The sequence below is a fragment of the Pinus tabuliformis genome, chromosome 9, assembly GCF_031772625.1.
Source record: "Pinus tabuliformis cultivar Carrire ecotype Pingquan chromosome 9, CPIR1, whole genome shotgun sequence".
Classification (NCBI taxonomy): domain Eukaryota; kingdom Viridiplantae; phylum Streptophyta; class Pinopsida; order Pinales; family Pinaceae; genus Pinus; species Pinus tabuliformis.
In genome coordinates this window covers 871612221-871628596 of record NC_142307.1, presented here as the reverse complement: position 1 = coordinate 871628596, position 16376 = coordinate 871612221, and the positions used below count along the sequence as shown (strand labels likewise).

The 16376-nt window shown below is 38.0% G+C and overlaps 1 protein-coding gene across 2 annotated transcripts in view; it reads left to right on the top strand.

The window, feature by feature from the left end:
* Positions 1-16376, top strand: part of LOC149151554 (protein phosphatase 2C and cyclic nucleotide-binding/kinase domain-containing protein) — a 107451-nt gene that overhangs the window by 19125 nt on the left and 71950 nt on the right. For both annotated transcript variants that reach the window (XM_089441250.1, XM_089441251.1), the window contains exons 3-5: positions 14018-14149; positions 14267-14497; positions 14702-14827. In XM_089441250.1, coding sequence (XP_089297376.1) covers positions 14018-14149; positions 14267-14497; positions 14702-14827 — 489 coding nt within the window. The remainder of the gene's footprint in view (positions 1-14017; positions 14150-14266; positions 14498-14701; positions 14828-16376) is intronic.

Sequence of the window (16376 nt, the reverse complement as noted above, 5' to 3'; positions counted from 1 at the left end):
TGATTAGTTCTCCTGTCGAGGCATCCTACCCATGCAGTCTGGGGCTCATGGGAAGTACCTCTCATCTGATCAATGAGCAGGGAAATGGGGTTAGGGACCATAGTAGTACTATCGATGGACACATCGTTGTATCTACTGTACTCTCTATGCTAGGATGACCTCCATTGATTTGGGACCAATGAGACTGATCTGGGATCAATGAGACTGATCCGGGATCAGTGAGAGTGGTATGACACACTCTCTGAGACTGACTTCGGGTCAGTGGAGGATGGTATGATACATCCTTGATCATTTATTTTTTTTCATAGTTCAGTAGAGCAGAGCAAAGCCGAGCAGTGCAGGGCAGTGCAGTGCATTTGATGGCAAAGATAGTACTGATGGTCAGACGGTTTAGTAGATGGAGTTCTCCCTAGTTGAGAGGGAGTGTTAAAATTGGCAACTAGGGCCAAACTCCATGTGGGTCATCTTATTTATGGCAGTTGATATTTTTCCTTGATTCCTCTCATCGAGAGGTGTAGGATTGATCTAACGATCATCAGATTCTGACAAGTATTTATGAAGATGTGAATTTATTTGTAATTACTTGACAAATTGTCAAGGTCGGCTAGCAATTAAGTGTGTGGCACACATGCCCAACATTTCATATAAATATAAGTGAGGTTGAGTCATTATCTCATCTCATCTCATCTTGTCTTCTTCTCTCTCACTCTCCTTACTTGATTGGGTTAACAAGGAGCAGCTAACGTGGGAGAAGAAGGACGCAACAAGGAGGTAAGGAAGATGCGGTAAGGAGGAGGGCGCAGGTCTGTTTTGCGTTGACTTTCGTTGACCTGGGTGCAGCAAGCAAGAGAGGACTACGTTGACCAGCGAGGGAGCCATTTTGACTACGGCCTAGTGTGGGGAGTCTCCCTCAAGCAAGCCACAATCCTGATCTGCTGCCTGTGGACCTGATTTGACTCACGAAGTGACCAACGCTGATTGGTTAGGGCTGACTGCAGGGTTGCCTAGATGTTGACCAGTTTTGACCATTTCTTTTGCGCTGTTTTGGGCTGTCCTTCATTGCTGTTGAAGGTTGAGTTGACTAAGGTTGACTCTAGGCTATTTGTGAACCATTTGATCCTCTTTGCAAGAGCTGGTTAGGGCTTCTATTACTGCTGTCATAAAAATTACAGATCTGTACTATTGTACTATTTCTCTCTCTGTTGAACTATTGAAGATTAAAGAAGATTTGATCAAAGGGTTTCCTCGCATTAGGGTTTGTCCCTGGCTAGCCGCCACATCTGGTGTCTCTTGTCTTGGCTTGTTTTCTATCGATCTATTAATGTTCTATCTGCACTTTACTTTATGTTTATGTGATTGCTAAACAGTGGCTAATAAGAAGAATTGAAGTAAACTGCTCTAAGCATAGAACATACCATAACTTAACAGTATGTCATGCAATGGAGCTTCCTATTCCTCAAAATCCTTATGGAACTTGGATTCCTAAGTGATCCTTGAAAAGTTAGCTTTGATAGCAAACGCGACCACACAGGACTAAATGGACCCTAGGTTAGGTCAAGTGGGGAGGGTTTAGCAACCAATGATGAACTTGACCTAATGAGGGAAGAGAAGGGGATCAAAGATTTTTTTTTTCAATGAAAGGTGGCACAATGATCCCTATGAGGTAACTAGCTTAAGGAAAACCAAGGGCAAGAATTGGTCTTTGAGCTAGGGCTTGCAATATCTCAAGATCCCACCGTCGAAATCTCATGAAATTTGGATGGCTTCTTGAGGACACACTAGCGCAGATGTGGACCAAAAATCGAAGTATTTGGACGGCTAGATTGTGAGATATTCGATGCTTTAGGTGACCTATGGGGTTAGACCTAGAAAGAAGAGGAGAAGGTGAAGAAAAATAAGTTTTAGGGTGATCACCTATGGTAGACTAGTGCCTAATCCTTTGGGGAGATTGGAGTCAAGAATGATTATGAATTCAAATTTGATTTTCCTGGCCAAGGAGGCCTTAAAAGTAGTTTCACTTAGCACTAGAGCAAAGGAGAGTAGCTTAAAGACTTTATACATAGTTTTGCAAAATAGATGCTTATCAAGATAAATTTCAACCATGAAGTATCCCTAGGAACATTCACTCATCATACATGGCCCATACATGAAGCTTCACTATCTAGAAACAAAATTTCCACAACTTCGCAATAATAGATGCAACAAATTAACCTTAGAAGAGTGAAATCCCAACAACAATGTATGTGACAAAAATAGAGCAAAGAATAGCATTAAAATTGCACTTACATGTATTAGAGTATATCCAACCATAAAAAACTGCCAAACAAGAAGCTCCAAGACAAGAGAAAATGATCCAAACATCAAAATTCATCCCATGCTCCAAAATTTCATCCACCAATAAGGATGACGAAGTTCGCTAAAGAGATACAAGTCCAACCAAGTGATGATGCTAAAATGAATTTACATCACTTGTATTTATACACTTCCAATGAGTTTGATCTAGCTAATTAGGCTTACATTAGCCCCTACAATAAAATAATGTGCAAAATAACTAACTTTTGGTGACAAGCCCACCAAATTAGCTCATAAACAAAAGAATAAGCCTCTCAAGAGGTCGAATAATGAATAGTGCATGTCGTTGGGCCTTGGAGGAGGCCTAATGGAGTCTATATGTGCCATAATGTGTAGTTGAACTCCCAAAAGTAGTGGACAAGGGGTTGGCCCCTTGTAATAACTTGTGGTGCTCCAAATGACATGTGGGGGCACACAAGTGTCCTCATGGGTCTCCAAACAAATCGAAGATGCTTGTAGATTGCCTGCAAGGGCTAGGATGATGGTGTAGGTGATGCCACATCATCGTGCAAGTCCTGGATCATTTGCCAAGTGTATGGTGCAACTCTGGGGCCAGCTGGGCATGATGGATCAAGTGCATCTTCCTCATCCAATAAGTGAACTATGAGCAAGCTCGGAATGGCTGTGGGGATCCATGGAGTGTTGTATGCTACAGTGGAGGCCCATGGCTCTTTACACACCCTACATGTGCTAATGTATCTCTTTGGGGTTAGGACCTCGTATAGGGAGACCAAACCCAAATGGAAACCACCTGCAATCCTACATAAGATCCAATGCGTCCGCATCCCTTCCAACACACCAAGTTATTAAAGAAATCAAATAAAAGAGTTTATAAACCATGGATAACGAGTTAGCACTTCATAATGGCATGCCCTTCCATAGTGCTCTTTGGCATGTGCTAATGTCTCCCAGCTCCAAATAGGGTTAACCAAGCATCCTATTAGATGGTTTCTACCTCTAAAGGGGGTGATTTGTTTGTGGTACATCCTTCAAATGGTGGTGGCATGTGGCATAATGATGGGATGGAATAGGGAATGAAAGGGGGCAACCTGGATCACATGCCATGGTACAAGGGTAGCTAATAAAAGGGAAGCCCACACTTGGGTAAATAATGTGTAGGAGGGAGCAATCGTGGTGCATGAATTACCCTGACTTTGATTTTTTCACCCTTCTTCATATGCCTTTTGCCTTTTTATGATTTTCTTTGGTTAACTGCTCGGGGCTCTAGGTAATGAGAGCATGATGCGTAAAATATAGCAGTGGCTATCCCTTTATAAGGTGGGACAGTTCATCACCCACCGCGGGTTGAGACAATCATGGGTTATTGAATGATAAAGGAGGCTCATCAAGGGCCATGTAGGAACCAGGGTGATGGCCATGGAATGGGGTAGAGCTCATGTCATGGCTTTTGCCCACGTGCTAAATGCTTTTGTCCCGACCATCTTTTGCATTTTGTGGTACAATTTCCTATTGAATGTGGCCAATTATGCTTTTTTTTTTAGTTGCATCAACCACTGGGCATCATTTTAGGCCCGACCCAAGATGTGGGGCAAGGGGAGGGGATCCCTGACCCTATGTGGACCTAGTGGAGGAATATGGACCTAGGTGGGAGGAGAGATGATTGGGGGTGTAATGAGCGAAAGTGGAGTAATATATGTGAATCGGGGAGCAGGACCACGCAACCAAAATTAGGGTTTGCCATGTAGTACCATCCCTAAAACCAATAGGCCAGTAAAAGTGATCCCACGGAACTAGGTTGTAAGGTTAACATCCAAAAAGAGACCTAGGGGACAGGGGCACAAACCTAGACCACTTTTTTCGCCGAATCCCCCAATTAATCCATGCCCAATGTTTCCATGATAAATAAACTAGAATACTCAATTACCAAATAACAAGGCATACCTTTAGGTTTGGGAGGCTCACCTTCAAATATGCGATCATGACAAATGGGTGAGGGACCACATGGCTAGCTCAAGTGGCGGAGAAATGACACATCGAGCTAGTTGGTGGCTGCGAGGGGTTGCCGGCTGAGGATATCACCCACAAAATGGTGGGTAACAGGGCCTTTTATGCTAATATGCCTAAATGAGATGCAAGTTGTGTTAATTTCCCAATTAAATGCTAATTGCAATGCTTCAAGATAGTGCTCATCATAAAATTGCAATAATGAATTAAATTTGAGAAAATAAAATGGAAATTAGCTTTGCATGTGTTTCACCAATTGACAGAAAGTAGGCAAGCTAAATGAAATGAGACACATAAACTGCTTAAGATAAAATTGCTCCAAGTGAAATGTAATGCTTCAATAAAACATGTAGCATAAATTCACAAAATAATGAAGCATCTATGAAACCATTAAACAAGTTAAGTGCAAATAGGTCAAAGCTTGCCAAGAAAAATAAAGTGCTTATTCAGGATTGCAAATTTTGAAACTTAGGCATGCAAGAACTTAGATATTAGAATTAACAAAATGAAATCTGAAGTGAGGTTATGTTTACTTAAGCATGCAAATGAGATTAAGTGTGAAAAAACTAGAAAAATGAGAAGCAAAATCAATCCACCCACAAAGGTCCTCCCTCTAAATGAGGAAGGGGGATGCCATGGGACAAATCCCAAGCTCCCACAAGCAAAATTTTTGATCTTTTATTAATGGTTACAATGAGTAGAAAAACCTCTAAGAGGGCTGCCCAAAGATGAAGGAGAACTTTACAAAGTAAGAGCTTAGCAAAGCTAGAGTCTCCTAAACAATGCCAACCAAATGGCAAATGAAAAACTCTCAAAGTCCAAAATCTACAAGCCCCAAAAGGCCCACGACCTAGCCAATTTGCAGCTGTCCTCTAAGGCTCACGACATCCTTGAATTTGATCTTCAAGTGTGTTGGAGGTCTTGCAAAAAATGGTTAGAAGTTTTCCAATATTTCTCTTCAACACTCTTGTTGGCCAAAGCTCCAACTGTGGGATGCAATACAAAACAAAATGTTAGTGTAAAAAGAGAGCAAAGTAAACAAAAATAAATTACAAATTAATATACAAGACACTAAATCAAGTAATGAGAGTGACCCCCATACTTGTTTAGCTTAGGAAATGCTCTTGAATAACTTATATAACCTTGAAAGCTCTAAAATCAAAGAAATATGAAATTTAGATGATCAAGTAGATAATGAGTAAGAGAAACTCCCCTCTTGCTCTTCTTTAGATGAAAGACTTGGAGTGGAAAATCGATGAGTCTTGAGTCACTTTGAATCTAGGAGTGAGTTGATCTAATTGAGATTTCTCCCACGCCCAGATGGATTCCTGCACACAAATTCAAATAGATTTTTCCTTACACACTTGAAACAAGTATTAGTTTGCAAATGGATTAGAGCAACATAATGAATAAGATAGACCAAATATTCCTCCAAAAATAAATTGGCAAACTCATTCCTAGAATGCTACTCTAAATCAAGGATATGTGCAAGATAGCTTGCACATATCAATCCAAAATATATGACAAATATAAACTAACAACATTCAATTATGCAAGAAAACTAAAGCATAATAACAAAATCATGGAAGGATATCACCTCAAAACGCCAAGAGAACTCCACCAAAATTACCCCAAAGTCTTTGATTATATTAGCAAGTTGCAAGTACAAAATGACAGAGTTTCTTCAAGCCCAATAATTCATAACCTAAGTTGCAAGAAATGTTGGAGAAGGGTCCGTTTCCGGTTGGAAACGAAACGGAAACGAGGAAACTCGTACTATACGGCCTGGAAACTCGTTTCCGGTCATATTGGCCCGTTTCTCGAGGAGGAAACGTGCCCAGTACGGCCGGAAACGAGTTTCTAGGCCGTATGGCGGAGTTTCCTCTTCTAGGTTGACTTTTTCTTGTATTTTTTTTTAATTTTTTCGCTTCTAATTTTTTTGTTGGGGACTAAAATATCTTCTGGATGCTTCTAGATGCCTCTCAAGTTATAAAAAAGAGGATTTTTTTTGAGTGGGGAAGCCTAATGTTAAAGCCTATGGCCCTAGTGTTGATATGCAGTTCATGGTAACGTTAAATTCTTAAAATAAAAGTGACATTCTCCTTTAGTTTTCATTTTCATCCTTTTACTTAAATTTTTAACATTACCATGAAATGACTCAGGATGTTTGAGAGTGGTTTCGCCCTCGTCGGATTTCATACGGAGAAAGTAGAATTTTAGATCTCACTCAAAATCCAGTAGACCTATCCGGATTTCAGGATTGGGGGGATTGCAATGTTTCCATTGGATTTTGTCATGTACTAGGGTATGGAACTTGTATTTAATCAAGAGAACCAAGCCCTCTATGCAGGGGAGACTCCCAATAATCAAGAGCACGTAGGGTACTAGGGTATGGAACTTGTATTTAATCAAGAGCACTAAGGTCGTTTGACTATGTAGGAGGAGACTCCTAATCAAGCACGAGACAAGAAATTAGAAATTTCACCTGGCTGATTTTGGATATTGCTATGTTCATTATGTGAACATTCATGAGTAAATGTGATGTAAATTTAGAGACTTATAGTTTATGCATTGACAATTGAAAATTTAATCATAATGTAATAAATTAGAATGTATCATATATGCTTTATGATTGCACATATTTCTTAAATGTCCTAATATATATATATATATTGCGTTTCCCTATTTCCAAAATTTAGGGGGGTCACGTTTCGTACTCATGCCCGTTTCGTACCTGTGCCCGTTTCGGAAACTCGTACCTGTTTCCCCGTTTCGTGCAACTTAGTTCATAACATGATTACAAATGAGACCCAATGGTTCAATTATATAAGAGAATGGGAGCAAATCCCAATGAAGAACCAAATGCCAAGTTGTGAGAGGGAGGAGATCACAAGGCAAATTCGAATTTGGTGATAGGAGCTCCAAATGCCATGTGTAGAAGCCAAATTTCCTCATGCCCATGTGCAATAATCGTTTTCCGTGCTATAAATGCCAAATGGTGGGTTAAATGGGCAACAAACACCAGGAAATTCTCAACAAGAAGATGCCAAATCCTTGTGGTGTGGACAACACTGCAAATAAAACCCCAATCTGTTGTGCGTTGGCTACCAAGAGTGAGAGTAGATTGCTGTGCGAATACGTGGAAGTTGCCAGGAGTAATCAACGTACAAGTGTATGGAAGAATGGAGTATGTGGAGAGCAATATCCACAAATCTCGCACCAAAACAATCTCACATCTGCTTTGATTTTTCGTTGACAGCTGCATTAAAATTTTGATTGGGCCAACGTGTTTTCTGATTTGGTATTATGTGTTGATTCTTTTGATTTGATTCTGCGTGGAGGAAATGGAGACCATACTCCACGATTTTCTTAGCCAAATATTACACTAAACTATGCATTGATATTCCATTGACAACATATGTCCTTTTCAATTAGCATTGACCACTGACTGGGCATGCGTGGGGTTTGATTTGGCATGTGCTTGAAATTTTGATTTGGCATATGTGTAGCTCCCTTTGAATGCCTTATGCGTAGACAAGGAATGTGAGTGGGGTGCATTCCCCACTCATTTGATTAAAGTCCCAACTTTAATCTCCATCATAATGTATTAAATCAATAATTCAACTTTTCACCATACGTAATATTTCAACGTTCCTCTTTAACTCAAAGTGGAACCTTTTGATTTGCAACTTGGAATTTTGACTTTGACTTGTGCTTCATGTGGTGTGACCCACATGGTTGCCACATCAACTTTGACCTTCACTTGAATCTGCCATGTCAAAATTTGACTTACTATGACTTTGGAAAAATTATAAATTTTTCCAATTATTCAAAATTTTCTCATTTTTTGCCACGAACATTAAAAAGAAGATGGATTTTGAAGGACTATAAGTCGTTTTTTGACCCTCAAAGTGGGTCCTAGGATAATATTGGGCCTCTGAGGATGAATTTCGAGTAGTTATATGCCCCAGAGATTTCCTAAGGCCAATTATTTACATCATTACATAGAAATTAATTAAAAAATCCCGTTTTGCAGGAAATTTTTAATTATTAAAAGATCCTACTTAGACTTAGTCAAATTTCGATATTTCAGAGATGACCTAACATGGTAATATACATTGACTATAGACACTAAGATGGATTAGGGACAACGATGCCAAATGATGTTGACCTTGCTGCCTACACCTACCTACAGTTAGTGAGAAAAGCCTTTAACCCCACAAGGTGTGGTTGGTGGCAAAGAACTTAAAGAAAGGGGCTATCACACTAATCCTGACTCTCTCCGTTTAAGCTATCTCCTAGGTTAGCTAAGGGGCGTGGTCCCTAAAGAAAAATTAGGTTAAAGTTGTGAGTTTCTAGGAAAGTGTATAGTGTTATGGATTACTCTTAGAGATTTATAAGCAAGTGTGATATGAGCAATATGACATCAAATAATTATGATAACCATCAATACATAAGACGAACATTCAACCAATGCCTTCAAATAATATTGCTCTAAAATGAAGCTATATTTGCTTAAAGTAATTGAAATGCTTCTAAAATAGAAAGCCAAAATAACCCTGAAAAGTGAAACAAAAGTGTGTTAACACAAGATATTGCAAGATACGAAAACTGCTTTTGAGATAAACAAAGCTATGAATCAAAGCACGTGAAACTATCTTGCCATAGTTCAAACAATTAGTAATCTACTTTGGAAAGAAAAACTTAAATGCTAAACGAAGCTAACAATATGAAATTAGATTTGCAACATGAAAATGAAAACACTTGAAAATGAACTAATATATATATATCATCCACAAGCATAATGACCATCAAGATGACACATGCAAATGAAATTGTAAAGGGGTAAGCCAATTTTCAATTACAAAAGAATTACTTGTTGCAAAGTTGAAAGAAATACAATACTTGCCTTTAAAATGCTTCTTGAAATAGAATTTGCATATGAAAACTCAAACTATTAAGATAGCAAAAATTTGAATACTTTGCAAGTAAAGTAAATGTGATGAAATAGTGCTCTTGGTTAATTTTATTAGTTAGCTCTAAAACAAGATTTCAATTTGAACTCTTGTTCCTCAGACCTCACCCTCGCCCAAAGCTTTGGGTCTCACATTGAGGAGTCCATAGAGGGTACCTGAAATGTCTATTCAACCAACTTAGGTTGGAGGTTAATTTTAGTGAGGCTTGGGGCCTTCTATGCTAATATGCCTAAATGAGATGCAAGTTGTGTTAATTTTCCAATCAAATGCTAATTGCAATGCTTCAAGATAGTGCTCATCATAAAATTGCAATAATGAATCAAATTTGAGAAAATAAAATGGCAATTAGCCTTGCATGTGTTTCACCAATTGACAGAGAGTAGGCAAACTAAATGAAATGAGACACATAAATTGCTTAAGATAAAATTGCCCCAAGTGAAATGTAATGCTTCAATAAAACATGTAGCATAAGTTGACAAAATAATGAAGCATCTATGAAACCATTAAACAAGTTAAGTGCAAATAGATCAAAACTTGCCAACAAAAATAAAGTGCTTACACATAAATGAGATTGTTCAAGATTGCAAATTTGAAACTTAGGCATGCAAGAACTTAGATATTAGAATTAGCAAAATGAATTGTGAAGTGAAGTTATGTTAACTTAAGCATGCAAATGAGATTAAGTGTGAAAAAACTAGAAAAATGAGAAGCAAAATCAATCCACCCACAAAGGTCCTCCCTCTAAATGAGGAAGGGGGATGCCATGAGACAAATCCCAAGCTCCCACAAGCAAAAATTTTGATCTTTTATTAATGGTTACAATGAGTAAAATGTTGAAGGAAATGTAACTAGGTTCGGTCTTCATAAATGTACTTTTGATATTTGTACTTATTCAAGAAAAAGAAATATTATTTTTATAATGTATGTCAATGAGTTTCTTGCTCATTGAAATAGGTCTAGCACTAGTTAAAGTGCTATAGGTGAGTCAAATAGTCAAAAGAAAAAGGTTGAAGACCTTAAGGGCATGTTACACCATGTATGAATATGTATTAAAGTCAAGAGAATACCTCCAAGCAAAGTCAAGTCTCCTCCTATGCAAAGGCACCATCAAAGAAGCTCCTTACACCACCAAAGAAGCCATCCAAAGCAAGATAGCAAGTCGGCCTGCAAACAAGTTAACAAGTCAGCCTAAAGGAGGGACAAACCTCTATATATAGAGGTTGTCCACTCCCTCAAAAGACAACACACTCCTCTCTGAAATCTGCGAAGGTAAAAGGCAAGAAAGAGCGAAGGAAAAGGGTCTCTAAGGGCAACGAGGAAGAAGGGTATACAACCGAAGTTAAAGAGGTCTGTTCTAGGGCAGTTGCAGTCACACGTGCGAGGAAACAGAGGGCTATCCTTGTGGCTAGGACAACAACAATTCATAGTCACCCATCTATCTTTGTTTGGGGCTAAATCTAGGCCTACAAGGCCTCCTACTCAAGCATAGAAGAAAGACACTCAAGCGAAGGAGAGAAGGGCATACAACACCAAGTGAACCTCCCACACGTGCGAGAAACTAGGGTAGTAGAACAACAATACAGTCATACACCCATATCTCAAGAAGGATCTCGTTTGGTCAAAGAAGAAGTCTACTTGAGCAAGGGATAGAAGAGGAACACCTCATCTAGAAGGCTCACTCAAGGAAGGTCTATCTCTAGACAAGAAACAAAGAAGGAAGACGAAGTGCTGAGGAGCAAAGTGTCGGAAGGAGGAAGCCTATGTGTCGGGGAACAAAGTGCAGGAAAGAGGAGAGGACTTGACTTTTGCTTGGAGGACATTCTTATCAAGGGTCTAGGGTTTGGCATTGATCAATAGAAGCTTCAATAAGAGAAATTCATGAAAAGGTTTTCGGTTTTCCTCTCAAGAGAAGAGAGGTTTTGGCCCTGGCAGAGAGCCAACATCTTGTGTTCTTATTCTTATGTTTTGGTAGCAGTTTGATGAAGTACACACATATGCATTAATAATAAGAAGAAGAAGATTAAGCTAACAAGAAAAATTAAAAAGACTCCACAAATTGTTATCAAGTAACGAAGAATCACACTACACTTATTTTCCCTAGATTCTTCAACATAAAAAAGTCTCTAAGAGGTCTGCCCAAAGATGAAGGAGAACTTGACAAAGTAAGAGCTTAGCAAAGCTAGAGTCTCTTAAACAATGCCAACCAAATGGCAAATGGGAAACTCTCAAAGTCAAAAATCTACAAGCTCCAAAAGGCCCCCGACCTAGCCAATTTGCAGCTATCTTCTAAGGCTCACGACATCCTTGAATTTGATCTTCAAGTGTGTTGGTGGTCCGCCAAAAAATGGCTAGAAGTTTTTCGATATATTTCTTCGACACTCTTGTTGGCCAAAGCTCCAACTGTGGGATGCAATACAAAACAAAGTGTTAGTGTAAAAGGAGAGCAAAATACAGAAAAATAAATTACAAATTAATATACAAGACACTAAATCAAGTAATGAGAGTGACCCCCCATACTTGTTTAGCTTAGGAAATGCTCTTGAATAGTTTTTATAACCTTGAAAGTTCTAAAATCAAAGAAATATGAATTTAGATGATCAAGTAGATAATGAGTAAGAGAAACCCCCCTCTTGCTCTTTTTTAGATGAAAGACTTGGAGTGGAAAATCGATAAGTCTTGAGTCACTTTGAATTTAGGAGTGAGTTGATCTAATTGAGATTTCTCCCACACATAGATGGATTTCTGCACACAAATTCAAATAGATTTTCTTACACACTTGAAACAAGTATTAGTTTGCAAATAGATTAGAGCAACATAATGAATAGAATAGACCAAATATTTTTTCAAAAATAAATTGGCAAGCTCATTCCTAGAATGCTACTCTAAATCAAGGATATATGCAAGATAACTTGCACATATCAATTCAAAATATATGACAAATATAAACTAACAACTTTCAATTATGCTAGAAAAATAAAGCATAATAATAAGATCATGGAAGGATATCCCCTCAAAACGCCAAGAGAACACCACCAAAATTGTTCAAAGTCTTTGATTATATTAGTAAGTTGCAAGTACAAAATGATAGAGTTTCCTCATGCCCAATAGCTCCTTTGTCATGACTTAGCAAACATGTACCCATCACTCCGACAAAATCTCGATTTGACATGTTAAACTTTTTCAATCTTGTTTTATTTCTTAGAGTGATATTGATGATGAGGATCCCAATATAGGCAATGATTTTGATGATATGTAGGTATTTGTTGTAGCATGATCTTTTTTGGATTATAGAGGCCGTTTAGAGCCTGTTTGTTGACATATTTTTGGTTCGAAGCACAAGGTGCTATTTTGATTTTTGGATATATCCACCCTTACTATATAAATGAGAATTTTTGCATATTTGTTTATAATGGTTTGGATTCATATGCACGTGAATATTTATGTATTTTTTGGTTGACTGGGTTTTTGGTCTGTTATATTTTATTTTATTTGTTATTTTTTATGTTTATTTATTTTTATTTTTATTTTTTATGGTTACCTGATTCTGGTTTTGGGTCGACCATGTAACATTGGTTCATTGTCCATTGTTCTTTTTCAGTTTTACCTTTTGAGTCTTGACTCTAGAGACTGATGATTTTAGGCTCATCACTCTTTACTATTTTTGAGTTTGAGTAATTTCAATTTAATATTCCAGTCATTAGACTTTAGTATCCACTATTTTTCTTAGCACTAATCAGATTCTAGATTAATGAATGATGAATTTAAATGAGTGTAGATTCTAGAATGATGAATAATGAATTCAAATCAATGTAAAATATTTTACTATTTCCATTTCATTGAATCATTTGTAATGTATGAATCGATGTATTTCATCATTGAATTTCAATTTGAATCATGTTTATAATCTCTCTCTCTCTCTCTCTCTTTATATATATATATATATATACCCTGACATCCCCTGGTCCCCCCTGAATCTCTCTAAAAATTTTGGAGTGCCCCTACACATCTCCCCTGTGCTCCTCCCTGCTATGCAGCTTGCCTGTACTGGAAGCTTGGTGGAACATTGATAAGTATCTGAATAATTCTAACTTGGACTGCATCCTCTAGGTACCCAATGAACCACTATTTTTGGCTGATATAGGAATTAGATCGTAGCTCCATTTTTATAAAACCTTAATTTGTGATTCAACTGAACATCCATGTAATGATGATGGTTCAGCTCCCTTGGAAGATTTGTTTTTTTCTAGTGGCTGAGAAGTATGTGATTCTAACCCACATATTGCAAGGTGTGTTAGAGCAGACACATGGGTTGATGTTAAAAATAAGGACTTTATCTAGTATTGCATCCAGTGATATAGGGCTTGAATGACTTAATAACGGCTTACACATACTTTCACTATAGGAAGATTGTTTAACGGTTAACCTTCTAATTTATTGTTGTGTTTAACAGTATATGACAGTAAGAGCCAATAGAAATGTTTGTGGGCAGTTCTTAGAATTCCCAAAATTAAGTCTCAGCCTACAATTTTCGTGCTTCCATTTTGCAACAGGACACCATCTTTGTTAAATTGTAATACTCAAAATAAGCTTACGATAGTCTTGTCCAACTCACTCAAATCTCTGATTCAGTATTGTATTTGAAATCTTCATCTCAAAGTTTGGGTTGAAGAGGTTTTTCATGCTTGCACTACATTGTTTTGACTTTCACATGATTAATGGTGCAGGTTGCCAAATTCAAAGATCCTCGCGATGCATGTGCTGAAATTGTTGCTGAATCATACCGCTTATGGTTGGAATATGAAACTCGCACTGATGACATTACAGTTATTGTTGTACAGATTAATGGCTTCCAAAACGTATGCCATGTCTTCCATTTCAACCTTGCAAGACAGTTTTTCAAATAGAGAAGAGCTTTTACTGGCTAAATTTCAAAACTTTTAGCCAACTGAAATAGAACATCCTTTTGTTATCAGTCAGGTACAGTAAAGCTGGTAAATAATCATAATGCAAAGCTAGTCCACGACCTCTCAGGAGCAGAAGAAAGCAATGGATCACCTTTATCTTGTGGGGAGAGTGTTAGGACCTCTCGTCCTGTACGGCATGATTTATCGCGAACACGTGTCAGGGCCATTGAGTCTTCTTTAGAGCATGGCCCAGTTTGGACTCCTCCAAATTTATCTGTTCAAAAGACTCCAGAAGAATTAGTTAACTACCTTTCCTATTTACTTGTTGAATTATAACCATGCAACTCTTTGATTTGAAGACTTCTATTCGATGGTTTAGTGATCAATATAGCAGATTTCACTTAATTTTAGGTCTCTACTCATGTAACTATTATTGCTTACTTGTTTTTCCTTTTGGGCAACGAAGGTGAATACTTTTTTGCACTGTTTAAATTGATTGATCAGGATCATATTGAACGGGCACTGCAAGGAAATTTTCTCTTCAACAAATTATCGAAGGCACAATCTCAGATGTTATATGATTGCATGGAAAGGGTTCAAGTTAGGGCAGGAGATATTGTTATCCGACAGGTCTAGTCTCTCTCAGTTTTTCTTGTGTATTATTTGCTACAGTATAATGCTTCCTTGTGTATGTGTGTACATATTCACATATTTCTGCATGTTTACAGATACGTAAATATATTTTCAGACATTCTAGAAAAATCTTTGCATGATTATACCTATTTCCGCTATATGCTTGTGCAAATAGTTGAATAAACTGTATGGCTTAATCCACTATGTGGAGTTTTTATATATGTAGTAGGCATAAGAAATCTGAAGCTAATTAAATTCAATTTATATAAAAACAGCTAACTAATTTCAATTACATGAAGCCTGAAGGTAATATTAATTGTAATAGCTGGAGAAAAATCTTATAAATTATAGCTACAGTACAAAATGCCTGGTTATAATGCTTGCAACTATTAAATTTGTATCAAAACGGCTACTATATGAGCCCTTTTTAACCGGCCAGCTTTCTATAATGGTCCTCATATCTCCCAGGAGCCAAGCAGTCACAAATTTTAGGCAATAGCAGACGTTATGATCTAATAGCTTGGAATTCCAAGTGAACACAAGAACTCCAGCCAAATTGGACAAAAGTAATAGATGGGTGAGTGACAGATAACTTCCCTCCATCCAGCATGTTAAGTGATCACAAAACCTGCAGCCAAATTGGACAAAACTAATAGATGGGTGAGTGACAGATAACTTCCCTCCATCCAACATGTTAATTAGTTTGGTTAAATCTTTTTCTGTACTCTTTTGCTTTGCTCTGATGCTCTTTTTCCTGTGTAGTATGGCACTTAAATTGACATCCTAGTCTTGGAGCTGTTGCTGCAAACTTTTCATCTGGCCACAATGCTGCTTCTGTGAGCATTACCAGCTCTTTCTTATTTTCCTTTTTCATTTCTCTGAAATCGAATTATGTGAGGTAACCCTGCCCTTCAGAGCATCTATGACCAAACAGGTGATATCAATTAATCTATGAACATTGCTTTAGGTCTGCCTCTTTTGTAGACACACTGAAAAACAATGATAGCTTGGCTACCCTAGTATCATCTTCGTGGGGCTGGTTTGGGTCCCAGTGAAGAAAAGGATATTGGATGGTCTATGTCCATTGTAGACTTTGTTCAGGGAAGGCCAAATATTTTTGTTACAGTGGGTTGCTGAGTGCCTCCCTAGAGACACTTCACTACTCTATATGGGCCATCATTTGGTAGGCCTAGGATAGTTCCACACTGGGGAGGGATCATGGATGATTGCCTTGTGAGCCTGAATGACTATCCACTTCCTTGACTTCTATGCCTCTGCGGCCTATTCTTTAGACCTTGTAAGCTTTGCAACTAGGGACCTTGTGAGGTCTACATCTAAAAATCTTGTGTGGAAGAGTGAAGAGCCTCATCTATGACAAACATTAGGAAGTGAGGAAAGAATATAAAATTTGAGCCATACCACATGCTCTCTAAACTGTGTTCTGGGAGGTCCAAGTTGTCTCTTAGAAAGGCAACTCTTGATTGCATGGGGTCGTAACCAATTGGAGGTGGAGGGGGAATTCTTTGCTTCTTCAGATTAGTTCCTG